Source organism: Rousettus aegyptiacus, unplaced genomic scaffold, assembly GCF_014176215.1.
Source record: "Rousettus aegyptiacus isolate mRouAeg1 unplaced genomic scaffold, mRouAeg1.p scaffold_m13_p_11, whole genome shotgun sequence".
NCBI classification, from domain to species: domain Eukaryota; kingdom Metazoa; phylum Chordata; class Mammalia; order Chiroptera; family Pteropodidae; genus Rousettus; species Rousettus aegyptiacus.
The window spans coordinates 14,175,624-14,195,828 of record NW_023416286.1 but is presented as its reverse complement, the minus strand read 5'-3'; the positions used below and the strand labels follow the sequence as shown (position 1 = coordinate 14,195,828).

Genomic DNA, 20,205 nt, shown 5'->3' with positions numbered 1-20,205 from the left:
GGATGCTCAGTGATCTCAGTGAGAACTTCAATAAAGAAATAAGAAACATAAAAAGGATAGAAAATAAAGTCAGATATGGATACAATAACAAGTGAAGAATACATTGGAGGGAATCAACATAGAAGAAGCAAAAGATCAAATAAATGATTTGAAATATAAGATAGCAGAAAACATCCAATCAGAACAGCAAAAAGAAAAAAGAATCCAAACAAATGAGGGCAGGTTAATGGACCTCTGAGATAACATCAAGCATACCAAAATTCACATCCTGGGAGAACCAGAAGGAGAAGAGAGACATAGCAAGGAATTGGAAACCTATTTGAAGAAATAATGATGGAAAACTTCCTTAACCTGGCAAAGGAAATAGACATATAAGTCCAGGAAGTACCAGGTACCAAGATGAACCCAAAGATATCCACACCAAGACATATCATAATTAAAATGCCAAAGTTTAAAGACAAAGAGAGAATTTCAAGAGCAGCAAGAGAAAGGCAACTAGTTACTTACAAGGGAGCTCCCATAAGACTGTCAGCTGATTTCTCAACAGATACCTTTCAGGCCAGAAGGAATTGGCAGGAAATATTCAAAGTGATGAAAAGCAAGGACCTACAACCAAGATTACTCTATCCAGTAAGGCTATCATTTAGAATCGAAGGACAGATAAAAAGCTTCCCAGGCAAGAATAAGTTAAAGGAGTTCATCACTACCAACTCATTATTACAAAAAATGTTCAAGGCACTTTTTTAAAAAGAAGGAGGAAGAGAAGGAGGAGGAAGAGGAGGAGGAGGTGAAGATAGTAAAGGGAGAGAAAAACGTATTTTATGAAAATGGAAACAAACTGAAAAGCTGGAGTAGCAGTAATTAGACAAATAGACTTTAGAATGAAGTCTATAACAAGAGACAAAGAAGGACACAGCAATCTCACTTCTGGATATTTATTCGATGAAATCCCAAACCCTGATTCAAAGGAACATGTGCATCTATATATTCATTGCAGCATTATTTACTGTAGCTAAGACATGGAGGCAGTCTGGGTGTCCATCAATGGATGAATGGATGAATGGATATATATATAATGGAATATTACTCAGCCATAAAGAAAAAGAATGAAATCTTGCCATCTGCAACAACATGGATGGACCCAGAAAGTATTAAGCTGAGTAAAATAAATCAGACAAAGACAAATACCATATGATCTCAGTTACATGTGGAATCTAAAGAACAAAATTAATGAACAAATGAAACAGAAACAAACTCAGGTACGGAGAACATGGTGATGATTGCCAGATGGAAGGGGGGTTGAGTGTACTGTTTACAAAAGGGATGGGACTTTGGGTGGCGAATACACAATAGAATGTACAGATGTCAAATGATAATGTACATCTGAAAATATTATGATTGTATTAACCAGTGTTACCCCAATAAACTTAATTTAAAAAGAATAATAAATAAAAAATAAAAAAGAGGTGGGAAGTACAAATTGGTAGTTACAAAACAATCATGAGGATGTAAAGTGTAGCATAAGGAATATAGTCAATAATATAATAATAACTATATATGGTGTCAGATAGATGCTAGATTTATTGGGGTTACCACTTTGTAAGTTCTATAAGCATATAATCACTATGTAGCACACCTGAAACACTAAACAACTTATATGTTCATCAACAGAAAAATGGAAAAACTAGTTGCTTTTCTCACAGTAACCAAAAGATAGTAATAATCCAACCGTACATTAACAGATTAATGGATAAACAAAATGTGACACATACATATAATAATTTATTCTTTATCCTTAATGAAGAATTAAATTCTGGCACATACTACAACAAAGACAGTCCTTGAAAACAGGTTAAAGAGAATAAGATAAAAGAAGAAAATTTTGTATAATTTCACTTATATGAAGTACCTAGAATAGGTAAATTTATAGAGACAGAAAGTAGAATAAAGGTTACTAGGGTTGGGTAGAGGAGAGAGAACAAACTGGGGAGTTATTATTTAGTGGATATAGACTTTCTGTTTGGAGTTATGGAAAAGTTCTAAAAATGGATAATGGTGATGGTTCACAATATTGAGATTGTAAGTAATGCCACTAAATGGTACACTTAGAAATGATTAAAATAGCAGACCATATGCTATTTTACCACAATTAAAAAAATAGTTATTAGCACCCTGCATATTCTCCTCTTTCCTCTTATTTTTCTTCTTTATAAAAAAAAATTAGGGGGTATAACTTATGTACAATAAAATGTCTGAATCTCAGGTATTTGATTCAAAAAGTTTAACAAATAAAAACACTCATATAACCATCATCCAAAACAAGATATTAAGCATTTCCACAGCGTTCCCTCATGGACATTTTCAGTCATTCTCCAGATCTAACATCATAGATTTGTTTTGGCTGTTCTTGAAAATCATATAAATTTATTCATACAACAAATAGTTATTGTGTGTATGTCTGGCATCATTCGCTCAACATAATGGTTTTGAGATTTATTTATGTCATTATGTGTATCCATTTCTTTTTAAATGGTGACTAGTATCTCATAGCCTAGCCCATTTCAGCAAAAGCGAAAAATAGAGATGGGATTATCTAGGACAAGCTTTGTATCTCATTAAATGAATTCCCATGACATACATGGAAGACCATAAGATTCTTAAAAATCTTATACCAGCAGAAAGACTGCTGCTTTGATCAAAGGGGACAAAGAGAGTAGGAAATGAAAAAAGACTGTTAGGTTCCCTAAATTCTACAGGCATGAAGCAGGCTGATAAAACTACTCAGATCCAAATATGTGCTAATTTTCATGATAAAGGAAGGCTGACTCAGCAGGTGAAGTCAGAAACCCAGGAAGTGGAGCCAACAGTTTAGAAAGTGGAACTATGACCCCAGAAGGCAGAGCCAAGAGCTAGGAGGGCAGGCTCTTGAAATCAGAGGGCAGAGTTGTGAGCTGCAGATAATTATTCACAGGCCTTGAACCTGAGTTTATACAGCTAGATTTTAAATTGCCCCGGATCGGTAATTTCTTACCTTCTATTTCCTTTTGAACCAAAATCTGTAATGGTTGCCTGTCACACCATTGTATTTTGGGAGCAAATCACTTGTTTCTTTAGTTTTATATGCCCACAAATGGAGAAAAATTGTGCCGGTGAATGAATCATATGTAGAACATTACCAAGACCTGATTTAGAGGACAAGATTTGGAACTTTTGAGATTTAGATGAATGGGACCTTTGGGGAACTTTGGGTGGGTGAATGTATTTTGTATGTAGGATAGATAGGTAGGGTAGATAGGAATTGTTAGGGGACAGGGGGAGACTGTGATAGAATTATGGTCTCCAAAGACATCCACACCCTAATCTCTAGAATATGTGAATATGTTACATTACATAACAAAAGTAATTAAAGTTGGAGAGGAAATTAAGTTTTCTATTAAGCTGGCCTTAAAGTAGGGAGACTATGCTAGATGATCTGGGTAAGTCCAATCTAACCAGATGGGCTCTTAAAAATGGAAGACAGAAGCAGAAGCACGAATCAGAGAGATGCAATATAAGGACAAGACTTGATGTTGCTGGTTTTGAAAAGGGAGGAAGGAGGCCATTAGTCAGGAAATGTGGCAGTTTGAGAATGTAGGAACAGCCTTCAGTTTACAGCCAGCAAGAAAACAGGTACATCAGTCCTACAGCCAGAGATACTGAATTCTGCTAACCACCTGAATAAGCAAAGAAAGAGATTTTCCTTAGTCTCCAGATTGGAATGCAGTCTTGCTGACGCTTTAATTTTAGTATGGTGAGACCCATGCCAGATTTCTGACCCATAGAACTTTGAGATAATAAATGTATCATTTTAAGCCACTATTTGTTATGACTGCAATAGAAAACTAATATAAAACCTTAGTCAAAAATTTCTACTGTTGTGGGGATTATATTTGCATTGAGGGAGACAGTCAACAAATAACATATATAAGTAAATCATATAGTATGTTAGAGTGTAATTAGTAATATAAAAAGAAAAAAATAGAAAAGAAGAGTGAGTGTATAATTTTAAAGGGGTAGTTAGGATTGGCCTTATTGAAAAGGGGACATTTGAGCAAATAGGGGTAAACAGTATAAATTTAGCAGTTCAAATAAAATTTGCAGTAGTTTTTTCTGTCCTAAATTGTTTAATAGATAAGGATTTTACAAATAGCAGTAATGGTATAGCTAGAGAGTATATTGCACCTTCTCCAAGCTGCAGGGCCAGAATCACCAATAGTATGGTGGAACTTGTGGCCCTTTCCGAGGCCATGGCTTCTGTGGCCTGCAGATGTCAGCCTTCTCACCTCCCTGTGCTTGTGGACTGGTGTGGTGATCCACTGGGTGTCAGGATTCCATCTGATAGCTTTATGGAATGGATCAATGAAGATAACCTCAAAGAATTTGTATGTGGAATCTTCACCAACCCAGTAAGAATTCAGAACCCTCAGAGCCCTACAGTGGCATCTAGGTCTCGCCTCAGCAACACACTGAAGGCTTCCATGATGGACAGGCTTGCAGTAGGTTGCACCCTTAGGAAGCGGATATTTTGTGGCCACCATGGTGCACACGAATCTAATATATGACATAATCTTGCTTGGTCTTATATCCCACCCAGCCTGCGTGCTTTATCAGGCAAGGTGGGCAGAGGAGTGGGTTGGGGAGACTGTAGAGCTCAGAATGCTGGAAATACTGCCAGCAGCACACCCTGAGAATAAAGTACATTGCATCAGATTGCTTCTTCCTCCATGGCTCCTTGGATGTACTTATATGCTCCCATCTTGGCTTACCTGATGGCTGTGGCCAGATGGATAGACTAATAGCATTTTTAAAATAGAATAATTGATCACCTAATATGTTTGAAATCATAGTGGTAGAACTTAAACTAAATATATACTTTTTCTAGATTTATCAAATTTAGAAAAAAAATAGTTTATTGGCTAAGCATTGTATTTAAAAGAAAGACTGTACTTTCTTTTTTTCTCATTGTTAGTCTAGATTTTTCTTATGGTTTTAATATTTTTAAAAAATACACATTTCTTCTAAGATATATTATTTTGGCACCTTTTTAAAGTTTTTCTAAAAATATGCTACCTATAAGCCCCATTAAGCATCACAGTCAACAGGGATATATCATCAGTGGTGAAAGCTTAGAACCAGACTAATTTGCCAGTACTGAAGTAATAAGGGGAGATAAAATGGTCCTAAAATTACCTGAGTCAAATAATAAAATAACATAATTTTTAATTAAAAAATGAAACAGTTGATATTAACATTTTCTTTATAGAGGTGATAAAGTCTGAGATGAACACTAAATTAAAAAGCCATTTCTTTTGCTTTCTATTCAATCTCTTTAATTTCTAGGAGCAAATAATTTTAAATTAAGTGGGGTAACCATTCTTTTTATTCAATTGTAAATTACTTATGATGTACTAGACACTGTGCAAGGCACTGGATATATAAAAAATGTAAAATTGAATCCTTGGCCTCCAGAGCCTCCTGGTTCATAAGACAGACATTTATTACACGTTGTGATAAGGTCTGTGATTGAGGTAAAGAGAGAATTACAGGATAGGCTTCTTACTCAGTCTGAAGATTTGAGAACAGTTTCTTAGAAAAGGTGATATCTGAGCCAAGACTTTAAAAATAAAGACATTGGTTGAAGAGTCAGGTTTGGGGGAATTGCACTCAGTATTTTGAAATATGTGAGAACTGGCTAATTTACAGAATTTTAGCAAATAAAGGCTGAACTATAGGTGAATATTATGGAGTGGTATAGGCAAGCTGGACAAGTAGTCTGCAGTCAGATCATGAGGACCATTATATGCCACACTAGGATAGTAAGTAGGAAGTTAATGAAATATTGTGCCCATGATACTTTAGTTAATATGCATGCAAGTAATTTTTTATGTTATTTATATATGGAAAGCAGGAATGTATTTGAGAATACCATACATAAAGTGGGAATATTTACTAAGGATTTTGATGAATGTTGTACTTAGCCCTTCAATTCCAGCCTTCAAGAAGCATCTCCCATTCCCAACCCCCAGGACACAAGGCTCTCTGTGTTACAGTCTTAATGTTCTTTGGTTCTTACTTTTAAGTACGTACTTAGCATAATGGAAAGGAAGATGAAAGATATTTCACTAAGAAAATCTTTATGCATTTGCACTGAGTTGAATAGTAGTGTGCCACAAAAATTTATTCCACACAGAACCTCAGAATGTGACCTTGTTTGGAAATAGGGTCTTTGCAGATATAATTAGATACATTAATAAATATGAGGTTACTGGATTAGCGCAGGCTTAAAAATCAAATAAATGGTGTCCTTATAAGAAGAAAATACACAAAGGCAGAGATTGGAGTTATGCTGCCACAAACGAAGGAACACCAATGATTGCTGGCAACCACCAGAGGCTAGGAGACAAGTAAGGGACAGTTTCTTCTTCAGAGACTGCAGAAGGAATCAACTTTTTCGACAATTTGATTTCAGACTTCTAGCCTCCTGAACTGCGACAGAATAAATTTCTATTATTTTAAACTACCCAGATGGTGGCAATTTTGTTATTTCAGCCCTAGAAAACTGAAACAGCAACCAATAAAAAAAAGATATCTAAATTTTGTTAGAAATTTCTCAGGTGATTTTTTCTAGATGGGGCTTTCTAAACATTTCAATCTAGTCTTAATAGATAGATGAATAACTTTTATGAAATTTTATTATATCATTTATAATTCATCTATATAAACTTCAAGATCTTACAAAAATATTAATTTCTTTATACTTCTACCTATTTACTCAAGTATATAATTCTTAGGTATGCCTAGTAATGACAAGTAATCATTTTTACAATTTATTTTCTCCAAGGTTATTTTCCTTGCTTCATCTTGAGGAACTTGATATTTCCTACAATAGTATTGCTTTTATTCCAAATGAAATACAGAAACTCAGGTATTTTGGAAGTAGTAAGTAACACAAAATCATATGCCCCTTAAGAACATATTTGGTGATGATCATGGTGGAGAAAATTGAGTTTGTTCATTTATTTATAGCCATAAAATATAATATGTGAAGCATAAAGTTTACCAAAATGTAATTTGAATTACTGGTATTCAGTATTTTTAGGACATAATATTCTCAGTAATTATTTAAAGGACAAAACTGATGACCACTTAAGAGAATGACAAGCTAATTTTACCCATTTTTTTAATGTCTGCACCTGTAGTTTTTATCAGTTTTTTTTTTGTAAGGAGATCCATATACACAAGATGGTAATAATACACAGTGTAGTTTTAATGCTAAGCTCTGATTCTTTCTCAGATTAATTTTTTAAAAGTCTCTGAAGTTCATCTATGTTCGTCTAGGTCCGTTGCATACTATTTTGATTATGACTTTAGAATAATTTTTAATAATGAATAGGAAGATTATTTTTCAGTAATAGTCTCTTAATTATTCTATTTAGATCATGATTTTTAAGATATTTGATATAATTACAAGCCATTCTTCACCTAAAACACATAAGCACAAGGTTGAGATTTTAATTGGAATTACCTTGAGTTTACATATAAATTTTGAAGCATTTACATCTTGACGATAATAAATCTTTTTGTCCTAAAACATAGTATATTTTTCCATTTATTCAGATTTTATGTTCTTCATAAGGATTTATGACTCACTTCACATAAGTCCTTTTTCTTACTAACCTAAGCATTTTATAATTGTGTTGCTGTGAATGTAATATTTTCTCTATTTTTATTTCTAGTTGACAATTGCCAGTACAGGATAAAGAAAAACTATGCACTTCTTTACATTAATTTAAAATCAATTTATGTAACCCAATTATCCTATTAGTTCCAGTTGAGTTTTACTGTTTTGTTTTTGTTTTCAAGTAGCATAATCTTATCTTGAAAAAAATTAATTAATTTTGTTGCTACTTTTCTAATATTTATGTCAATTATTTAATTTCCCATGTGATAATCTTTGTATTTTAATAGGGGAATTCATCCTGTTCATATTCATTATGACCAATACTTATTTTTTGCCCTTCATTTTACTTTTTATTTTACTTTGTATTTACTATTTATTTACTTTCTTTTTTTCATATATATATGTAGGTAATTTCTTTTCAAGATGTCATTTTTTTCTTTTTATTCTCCTTTGTTAATTTTGGAACTCTACTACTGTACTTTCCCAATCTATTAAGAGCTATCTTTCCTTCCCCCAAACTCATAAACGAATACATTTAAAAAAATATTTTACAAAAGCAAGATAAAAGCTATGTCCCCTACCATGCCAGCTTGTCCCAATAGTTGACACCTTTAAAATAACTTCATTCCAAACACATTTACTCCTTATCTAATTCTAGATTTTGCTGAGATAGTTTTGAAACCCTTGTCTTGAATTCTCATTAGTATTTTTTTTTTTTTGGTATTTTGTCTCTTTATTTAAAGAATATTTATTTAGCACTTAGGTCTCACAAACATTTTTAATTATTATCCATTAGACCCTATGTATTTTAAGATTCATTGTTCGCTATTGATTCATTGCTTACTGCTCTTGTTTCATCTCATCTTGAACCTGAAGATGTTTTCTTTTATTCATTAGCTGTTTAGAGTTTTTGTTTATTTATTTTCCTTAGCTGAAGGATATGGGTAACTCTTTTCTTTGACTCTTTAATCCTAACAGATAAACAATGTATCATGCATGGGTGGGCAAGCTCATATTGCAGCCCTTTCACAAGCAGTCTGCATCCTCATGTCTTCCTCTAGCTCCCGGAGTTGTAGATGAGGTATCTGATCGATTCTATTTCTTTTACTTTTTAAGTAGTTCTTATTTTTATCTGGAAAGACTATAATTTTTTCATCATCCTGATCTTCAGAAATTTTATCAGATTATGCACATCTTTTTTTTTTCAGACTTGTTTGAAAGGGTTCTGCACCCAATTTCACTCTGTTGGAGGGAGCACACCAACGAGAAATTCTTGGGAACCAACCAGTGTCTTATAGTTCAACTAAATTCAAACACTATCTACCTGGAGAAAGCATCTGATCCCATAGGTTAAGGGCTCGGTCTCACATGACTGACCCCTACTTCAGATGCCAATACCAAGACCAGATTATTACCTGTACTTTTAAATGTCTGGCTATAAATTAGATGTTTCCACAGCCCCCCTCCTTGGGTTCAATTAATTTGCTATAGTGACTCACAGAACTCAGGAAACCTATTTACTCACTATATTACCAATTTATTACAAAGAATGTATATTAAAGAATACAAATCAATAGCCATATGAAGAGATACATAGGATGAGGTCCTGAACAAAGGAGCATCTATCCTCATGGAGTTTAGAGCTTGGCACAATGGCACATTAAAGTGTTATGGTTTTCCAACCTTGTAACTCTCTGACACCCTCCTTTAAAGTCTTTATGGAGGCTCTATTATACAGCATAATTGATTCAATCTCTAACCCCTTTCCTCTCCCCACATATCATGAGGCGGAACTGAAAGTTCCACCCTTCTAGTCATGGTTTGTTGTTCTGGCAACTAGTCCCCATCTTTAGGTGCTTTCCAAAAGTCACCCCATTAACATTAAACCCAATGTGATAGAAAGGAGTTATGAATAACAAGGCATTCATTTTAACTTTATGTCTCTGAAGCAATTTTAGAAACTGAGGAAGAGACCAACTTTAACAAAAGATGCTCCTATTGCCCTTATCACTTAGGGAATTCAAGGGTTTGGGAGCTGTGAGCCAGAAACTCTAGATGAAGACCAAATATATATGAGAAATATACTTTGGTCATCTGAGTGACCAGATACACATTTCTTACAAATCATGATTTCACATCTGCTGTTTTTTTTTGGAATTCAGTGGACCCTTTTAATCAGTCAGCTCAAACTTTTTTCAAGTTAAGAAAATATGTTTAATTATGGCCTCTCCTCATGTGTTTTATTTTCTCTTCTTGAAACACTTATTATTGACATGTTACATCCACTTCATCTATCTTCTATGACACCCACATTTATTTCCGTATGAGTTAAAAAAAATATTTTTGCTCTATTTGAGCTATTTCATCTACTTTGCCTTTGCCTCTAACTCAGATCTCAATGAAGACCATGTTCTATTTCAGTTCATTCACTTAATTTTTCAGTTTTATATTTTGGTTCAAGAAAGTACGTGTGCATGCGCCCATATTTGAATTTTATTGTTTCTGCTGCTCCTCTGTCCCAACTTCTTATCTAGCTTTACAGACAGATGAGAAGTGAAGAAAGGCTTGCCATAATAACACTGTCCTGTGTATTTTGTTTGCTTTATTTTCTTCTTCTGGATGCTGTTTCACTCAGGTCCAGTAGTAACTTCAGAGTACAATTCAGAGGACTGAGAGTATCGGTGGTGTAGCAGGAGGAGGTTTCTCTGCTACCCAGAATGTTCAAATGCAAAGGTTTTCTCAAAACGGAGCTCTTCCAGATTTAAAGACTACTTAGCCTACTGAGCTCCCCTAGAACTCACTGAGAGGAAGGGTGTACCCAAACTGGTGGGACATCTAAGTAAATTGACTCAAGCAGGGCGGCTTCATCCATGAGTGTTCTGTGGACTCTTGGTAGCATTTCACTAGAGTGCACTACACATTTTGTTTGCCCATAGGGCTCTCTGTTTCTGGCCCCTAGATTGTGTTTGCTGTAGAGGAAAAAAGTGAGCATGCCAGCTTTCTCCTTCAGGGCTGAAGCAGAGCCTGGTGTCTGGCTCACCATTTCCAGAATATGAAAAGTACAGTAGTCAAACTGGTTGAGGGATAAAGCTAGCTATGCTACCATCTTCTTAGCCTCATTGTTTTAAATACCTTCTTTGACCATGTTTTAGTATTGTCAGCAGGCATCATAATTAAAGACCTTAAATTGTGTGGATAAGATATGTAAAACGAGAATATACATGAGCATCTGTAGGCTCCCAGTTGCTTATTTCATAAAGTCTGACTTATAGACAATTGGTTATACTTTTTTAAATATTTTAAGTTAAATTTATTGAGATAACATTGGTTAATAAAGTTATATAAATTTCAAGTGTATAATTCAATAATACATCATCTGTATATTGTATTGACAGTGGTTATATTAATGTCATTACCCCTAATACATTGGAAAGTTGGATCAGCTTTTCATTTGTTTTTTAAATGATTATTCAGATGTCAATTACAGTTGACGTACAATATTATATTAATTTCAGGTGTACAACATGGTAATTAGACATTTATATAATTTACAAAGTGATCGATTTAATAAATCTAGTGCCCATCTAACATCATGCATAATTATTACAATATTATTGACTATATTTCTTATGCTATACTTTACATCCCCATGACTATTTTGTAACTACCAATTTGTACTTTTTAATATCTTCCCCTTTTTCAACCCCTCAATCCCTTTCCATCTGGCAACCATCAAAATGTTCTCGGTATCTATGACTTTATTTCTTTTTTTGTTTGTTTATTCTTTAGATTCCACATGTAAGTGAAATTCTATGACATTCATTTTTGTCTATATTAACTTACTCCACTCAGACCATACCTTCTCAATCCATCTATGTTGTTGCATATGGCAAGATTTCATTCTTTGTATAGCCGATTAATAGTTCCATTGTATATGTGTATCACCTCTCCTTTATCCATTCATCCATTAATGGACACCCAAGTTGTCTTCATGTCTTGGCAATTGTAAATAATGCTGCAGTAAACATACATATTCACAGGTCCCTTTAAAGTAATGTTTTGGGTTTCTTTGGATAAATACTCAAAAATAGGATTACTGTGTCCTTCTTTGTCTCCTGTTATATCCTTTGTTTTAAAGTCTATTTTGCTTGTTACAAATATTGCTACCCCAGCTTTTTTGTTTGTTTCCATTTTCATGAAATATATTTTTCCATACCTTTACTTTCAGTCTCTGTGTGTTTTTTGATCTGTAGTGAGTCTCATGTAGGCAGCACATGTAAGGGTCTTGTTTTCTTATCTGTTCAGCCACATTAAGTCTTTTGATTGGGGCATTTAATCCATTTATATTTAAATTAATTGTCAATAGTTATGTAGTTATTGCCAACATATTATTCACATTTTTTATCTTATACCCTCCTCCTCCTCCTCCTCCTCCTTCTCATGGTAATGAACTCCTTTATCTGTCCTTCAATTCTAAGTGATAGCTTTGCTAGGTAGAGTAATCTTGGTTGTAGGTCCTTGCTTTTCATCACTTTGAATATTTCCTGCCAGTCCCTCCTGGCCTGCAAAGTTTCTGTTGAGAAATCAGCTGACAGTCTTATGGGAGCTTCCTTGTAGGTAACTAACTGCTTTTCCCTTACTGCTCTTAAGATTCTCTCTTTGTCTTTAACCTCAGCGTCTTAATGATGTGTCTTCATGTGGGCTTCTTTGACTTCTTTGAGACTTGACTCCCTGTGCTTCCTGGGATTTTTTGTCTATTTCTTCAGGTTGGTGAATTTTTTCATCATAATTTCTCGAAATAGGTTTCAGTTTCTTGCTCTCACTCTTCTCTTTCTGTTCCTCCTGTGACGCTAATGTTAGTGTGCTAAGTGTTATCCCAGAGGCCTCTTAAATTATCTTCATTTTTTATTTCTTTTTCTTATTGCTGTTTTGATGGGGTGTTTTCTACTATGTTATCTTTCAAATCACTGATTCAGTCCTCTGCTTCATCTAATCTGCTGTTGATTCTCTCCAATGTATTCTTCAGTTATTGCATATTTATTTCTGACTGATTCTTTTTTGTTTTATATCTCATTGTTAATATTATCACCGAGTTCATCCGCTCAACCCCTAAGTTCATTTAACATTCATATAATGACTGTTTCAAACTCTGTATCTGGTAGATCGCTTATTTCCATTTTGTTTAGTTCTTTTTCTGAAGCTTTGTTCTGATCTTTCATTTGGAACATGTTTCTTTCTCTCCACATTTTGGATGCCTCCCTGTGTTTATTCCTATCTATTAGGTATAATTTTTATGTCTCCTAGTCTTAGTAGAGTGGCCTTATGAAGTAGGTGTCCTATGGGGCCCAGTGGTGCTATCTCCTTGGTCACCTGAACCAAGTGCTCTAGGTATGTCCATTATGTACATTGTGTGTGCCTTCCTATTGTAGTTGAGCTTTGGTTGCTTTTTGCATGTCAATGGGAGGGATGAACCCATGGGCTGATTTTCTGTAAGGACTGGCCAGTGACTAAAGTGGAGGAGTTGTTGTTCTGGGGCTGACCCTATAGATCGGAATTCACATTAGCAGGGCTCTGGTGCCTGCCCACTCTGCCCTTTGTGTGTGTCATCTTTGGATGTGGCCCTGAGTGGTGCTTCATCTTGGTCCAAACCCTGCCACTGGATGGACCAGCTCTGGGTCCTCCTGGGAAGGGCCCTAGAGCAGTCTAAAATAAGCTGCAGCTTGTGCCCTGTCTGGGTCTACCTGCATGAGCCACCAAGCAATCCGCAGATGGCCATGACCTGCACTAGGCTTGGAGGTATCTTGAGAGGCCAAGCTATGAACCAAGGCTGGATGCCACTAGTGCCAGGCTTGGGACTCCTCAGCAAGGGGCATGCTGAGACCAGATGCTGCTTGTTTGGGTTTTGTGATCCTTTGGAAGCTTTTAGGAATATTTGCAGCATGAGCCAAGGCAGGTAATTTATATATAAAGCCACTGGAAGTGGCTTGGATGGGCCTGCAAGTTGGGTGAAGCAGGATCTTAATGAATCAGTACAGCAGGGTGAACAGTGTTAGCCAGGTTGATGGAGACACAGATATGGCAGCCATCTACATCTGCACACTGGGAAGGGGAGGTCTCAAAAAAGAAACGGTGGATTTTATTAGCACTTCTGTCTGGGAGAAACTCACCCTTCCAGCCTTTGCCCTGAAGTCAGACAATTTCGTTCTTTTCCATATGTCTCTTGCCACCGCCACCCTAAGCTTCTGCCTCAGCACTGGAACTCAGAGGTTGTGAATCCCTCAGAGAGTAAATCTGTACATGGACCATTTAAGTGGAGGGCCTGGGTCTCCAGTAACAATCCATCTCACTTAGAATCTTTGCTGGTTTTCATAGCTCAAATTTGTGGGTCTTCTCTTTTTGGTACAGAAACCATGGTCTGGGGACCTTGGTGTAGAGCTAGGACTCCTCACTCCTCGGGGCGGGGGCGGGGGGGGACTTCCACAGCTAAGATATTTCTCTTGATTTTTAATCACCACATGTGGATATGGGACCAGCCTCATCCATGTCTTTGCCCATCCTACCAGTCTCTAGGTGGCTTCTTTTCTATGTCCTTAGTTGTGGAACTTCCGTTCAGCCAGACTTCAAGTGATTCTCAATGATGAGTGTTATGTACATTTTCACGTAATTTTGAGGTGGTCATGAGAGGAGGCAAGCACAGAATTTACCTTGCCATCTGGACCAGAAATCTTCTGATTTATATTTCCCTCATAGAGAGATGCTTTTCTGACTGCTTCCAGCACTAGTTACTAAGGAGATACGTGAATGTAAAAAACTTTATCAAGAGACATAGTAAAAAAATGAGAAAATGAGTAATGTTGGTTCTCTTTGAATAAAGGAAAAAGGATTATTGGAAGCAATTGACACAGTAAAACCAAGGGGAATGAGGTGATGAAAAATCAAAGTATATCATAGCACATAATACATTTTGATAGTGTTAATTTCACTGTTTTTATTAAGCATGAATTAAAAAATATGTATTGATGTTCAATTTCTCTATGAAATTAAATTCTTTGTATCATTATACTATATTTAATGTAGTATAACATTCATATGTCTTGATATGTTTGTGATTATTATTTCTTTTTCCATAGTAATGACATGTTGCAAAGACCCAAAATACGTGTTTAACTCTACTATTTACACAAATGCACTTTTTTTGCATAATATATTGGTTCAGTTGCTTTTTAAGTTAATCCTTTTGATTCTAAGGAAATACTTAAGAACTTGTATTTTATTGTTACATAGTTTTATACCAATTTTCAAAAACATTGGGAAAGAATTTTACTTCAGTATTATAAATTGCATGAATACCTTTTAAAGTATGGTTTTCTTTGTTTGCAGATCACTTAAAAAATTGAATGTTGACGGAAATGACCTGACTGCTTTTCCACCTGGAATTTTGAAGCTTAACCTGAAAAAAATTCTATTTGAGAATAACTTTACTCATCCTAGTCTTTGGAAAGAGAATTCTTTGAATAGTCCACAGCGTCTTACTCATCTTACTTCTTTGTTCTTTTTAAAAAACAATCTACATAAGTATTATGATGCGATCCCAGTAAAAATTCAAACATTACTAAACTGGTGAGCAAATTCTGAAGCCCTTTTAACCAAAATGCACTTTATAAAATGTTCTTTATTACAGGCTTAGGTAACAGTTTTACTATTAACACACACACACACGCCTCCACCACCACCACCACCACCACCACCACCACCACCACCACCACCACCATCACCACCACCACCACAACAACACAAAACACATACCATAAGATGCACATAAAAATATACACACAATTCTTCGAATTGCTCCTTCTGACATTTCAGGCATAAGAATATAGTCTGAATTCAACCCATCTTCTAATATTTTCAAATTATTACTTAAATCTAATGTGAGAAACAGTTTGTTGAGGTTTGGCTGGCAACATCTATATAGTTGTAGTATAATTATTTTCTATGAATTGCTAATGATGTAAAGTGTGTAATTCTAAGAAAAAGATTCTTTAGGAATAGAATAGACATACAAGGGGCGACTTCTCTTCCCCACAGATCATTGGCCAGTGTGAGAATCAGTGCCTAATCTCAGGACAAGGACTTTAAACCCCACACACTTTCAGTTCACTCAGGCTTATCATGTATTTCCCTCAAATGATGTAAAACTAGTTTTACTGCAGTACCAATAATCAGTGTCTGTATTACTGATTTAACAAATATTTGTTGTATGCTTAAGTAAAACGGTTTCCTAGAAATATATAAATTACCAATATTGACTCAATAAAAGGCAGAAAACCTTAACAGACTAGTAATCATTGAAGAAATTGAAAAAAGTGATTCAAATCTACCAATAAAAAAGTAACCAGGCCCTAAATTTTCTAATTTTAATGCAACAAGATGTCAATGCACATGAGAAAGTAAGAAAAATTTTCAAGGACAAAAATGTTAAAAATAATTAAAACCTAACTAGTGAATGGTAAATAAGTATGAGACCAAGAGATTTGCATTCACCACAAATGTTTTTGAGAGAAATATCTTCAATTTAGAGTTTGAAAATTTCAAAAAAATTGAGTTCGAATAAGTATTATTTCACAATTTAAATTTTCAGATACATGAGGAAATAAGCCACCAAGAGTAAAAGTCAGCAAAAACAATCAACAAATACATATTTCCAAGGATCTAGCATATTAGAAGTGTTTCAGAATATGAAATAGCTTTAGGTCTTTGTATTTAAAGAAATAAAACAATTTTTTAACTGCTTAAGTACAAAAGACCATCAAATGTGACCAGGCAGGTATGAAAAAAATATTTTAAATGAAGTGAAATTCTAGAAACTAAAATGTGTAATAGTTGAAATTACTATATAGGTTAAACGCACATGAAGAGAGATCTGAAGAAATTATTGTGTATATGCATAAAGGAGGTAAAAGAGATATACACTTATAATCCCAGAAAATGAGAATAGAGAGGATGCTGGGAATCATTGTTCAATGAAATAATGACTGTAAACTCTCAGAAGAAAAGACATGATTTCACAGACACTCAAAGATCTATATAAGCTAGTAAAGTATCTTGTGGTAAAACTTAAGATCACCGAAGATGAAGACTTTCTTCCGATATATATATCACCATTGTATGCAAAAGCATTTCACAATAGATTAATAATTTAAATATGAAAAGCAAAACTTTAAAGCCTTTACAAGCAAGTATGAGGTTATCTGTATGACTTCACAGTAGGGAATGATACTGTAAACAAAAACCAAAAAATAGTAAAGCAAAATTTCATATATTTGACAAAAATAGAATTTTTCCACATAATATGACACCAACAATGAAATTAAGAGACCAGCTATTAAATGAAAGAAGATGTCATTCTTGTAACTGTTGAAACATACATGCATATCTCCCACAGATCAATAAGAAAATACGCAACTCAGAAAAGTGCTTAAGTGATAGGAATATACAGTTCATGGGTAACAAACATGAAGAATGTTAAGTCACACCAGTAAGCAAGGAACCATAATATAAATAGTAATAATAAATTTATTAAATGTTGGCTTTGGATGTTCAAAAAAGGATTATAATGTAGCATTGATGGTGTTATAAATTAATGAAAGCTTTCAGGAAGAAAAGTTGATAGTATAATTATCCTTTAAAATAGAAATTAAAGTTATAGAATTTTGTCTTACAGAAACATAGGCACAGGAATGATATTTACAGCCTAAATGGGCATCAATTAAAAAATGATAATTTATGGTGTACACATTTTATAGAACATTATGATGCCATTAAGTAAAACAAAATGTGTGAACATAGAAAGCTGTTCAAGACACTTTGTTAAATTAGAAAAGCAAGTTGTACACACAGACATGTACACATGAGAGAACACACAAAGAGAGATTCCATTCATGTAAAAAATAGTCATGTCTGGGAACTAGAGGGCCCAACCCAAACTGTGAGTGTTAGTTATACCTTTTTTCCCCAAAATGTGTTTGTTTATTTATTTATTTTTAATTTATTTTATTATGACGACATTGCTTAATGAAATTCAGTAAGTTTCAGCTGTAAATTTTAACAATAAGGCACATATATATTTCATTGTATGTTCACTGCCCATAATTAGATTTCTATCACCACATATTTGACCCCTTTTACTCCATCTACCTCCCCCATTATCCCTTACCTCTACCCTCTAGTCTATTGTGTGTATCCATGAATCTGTTCGTTTGTCCTGTTTGTTTCTTGCTTATAGGTCTATATCCCACGTATAAGTTATATCAGGTGATTTTAAACTTTTTCTGTCTGGCTTATTTCGCTTAGCGTCATTATCTCAAAGTCCATCCATGTTGTTGCAAATGGTAGCATTTCACCTCTTCTTATGGCTGAGTAATATTCCATTGAATACATGTACCACAGCTGCTTTAGCCAATCATCTATCATAGGACATTTCAGTTGCTTCCATGTCCTGACCACAGTGAATAATGCTGCTACGAACATCAGTGTGCAAATATCTTTTCAGATATGAGTATTCAAGTTTTGAGGGTAAATCTCCAGTAGCGGAATTGCTGATCATATGGTAGATCAAGTCTTAGTTTTTAGAGGAACCTCCATACTTTTTTCCATAATGGCTGTACCAATTTGCAGTCCCACCACCAGTGTATGAGGGTTCCTATTTCTCCACATTCTCTCCAACATTTGTTATTAGAGTCCTGTTGATTATAGCCATTCTAACAGATGTGAGGTGATATCTCATTGTGGTTTTGATTTTAATTTCCCTTATAGCTATTGATGTTGAGCATCTTTTCATATGTTTGTTAACCATTTGTATGTCCTCTAGGGAGAAGTGTCTATTCAGGCCCTCTGCCCTGTATGAGTTCTTTGTATATTTTGGATATTAGGCCCTTATCAGAGGTGTTGCTTGCAAATATATTTTCTCATTCAGATGGCTGTCTTTTTACCTTGTTGACGACTTCTTTTGCTTAGCAGAATGTTTTAGTTTGATGTAGTCCCATTCATTTATTTTTGCCCTTACTTCGCTTGCCTTTGAGGTTAAAATTCATAAATCCTCTTTAAGCACAAGGTGCTTGAGTTTAGTTTCTACATTTTCTTCTATGCATTTTATTTTTTGAGGTCTTATATTCAGGTACCTTAATCCATTTTGAGTTAATTTTGGTGTGTGGTGATAGATAACACTCTAGTTTTATTCTTTTGCAGATGGCTTTCCAGTTTTCCCAGCACCACTTTTTTCTACTATATATTTTTGGAGTTTTTGTCAAAAATTATTTATCTGTATAAATATAGGTTTACTTCTAGACTCTTGATTCTATTCCACTGGTCCATGTATCTATCTTTCTGCCAATACAATGCTGTTTTGATTACTGTTGCTTTATCATATAATTTGAAGTTGGGTAGGGTGATGCCTCCAGCCTCATTCTTTTTTCTCAGGATGGCTTTGGCAATTTGGAGTCTTTTGTGTTTCCATACAAACCTGATAATTTTTTGTTCTATTTCTTTAAAAAATGCCGATTGGATGTTCATGGGGATTGCATTAAATCTGTATAATATTTTAGGTAATAAGGTAATTTTAACTATGTTGATTCTTCCAATCCAAGAACATGGAATATCTTTCCATTTCTTTGTATCTTCTTCAGTTTCTTTTAATAGGGTCTGGTAGTTTTCATTATATAGGTCCTTCACATGTTTCATTAGATTTATTCCTAGGTATTTTATTTTTTTGTTGCAATTGCAAAAGGAATTATTTTTTCCACTTCTTTTTCTGACATTTCATTATTAGAGTATAGGGATGCTATGGATTTTTGAATGTTGATTTTGTATCCAGAGACTTTATTGTATTTGCTTATTATTTCTAGTAGTGTTCCTGTGGAGTCTTTCAGGTCATCTGCAAATAGTGACAATCTGACTTCTTCATTTCCTATTTAGATGCCTTTTATATCTTTCTCTTCCCTGATTGCACTTGCTAGGATCTTCAATGCTATATTGAATACCAGTGGCGATAGTGGACAGCCTTACCTTGTTCCCTGTCTTAGAAGGAAGGTTTTCAGTTTTTCACAATTCAGTATAATATTGGCTGAGAGATTTTCATATATGGCTTTTATTATGTTGTTACTTTTTTTGTATACTGATTTTGTTAAGTGTTTTTATCATAAAACACTTAGGCTTGAAGGCTATGCATCTATTGATATAATCATATGATTATAATTATCTAATCATATGATTCTTATTTTTTAATTTGTTTATGTGGTGTATCACATTAATTGATTTGTGTATGTTGAATCTTCCTTTGTTCCTGGGATGAAGATCACTTGATCATGGTGTATAATCTTTTTAATATGTTACTGTATTCAGTTTGCTAGTATCTTATTTAAGATTTTTGCATCTGTATTCATGAGAGATCTTGGTCTGTAGTTTTCTTTTCCTGGGTTATCTTTACT

General features: G+C 34.5%; 1 protein-coding gene and 1 pseudogene across 1 annotated transcript in view; one reads left to right on the top strand and one right to left on the bottom strand.

Moving 5' to 3' along the window:
• The window catches only part of LRRC63 (leucine rich repeat containing 63), an 82,734-nt gene that overhangs the window by 51,342 nt on the left and 11,187 nt on the right, over positions 1–20,205 (top strand). Inside the window, 2 exon segments of the mRNA XM_016123642.2 lie at positions 6,881–6,964; positions 15,101–15,340. Of these exon segments, the coding sequence (XP_015979128.2) occupies positions 6,881–6,964; positions 15,101–15,340 (324 nt within the window).
• LOC107499459 lies at positions 4,164–4,795 on the bottom strand (annotated as a pseudogene).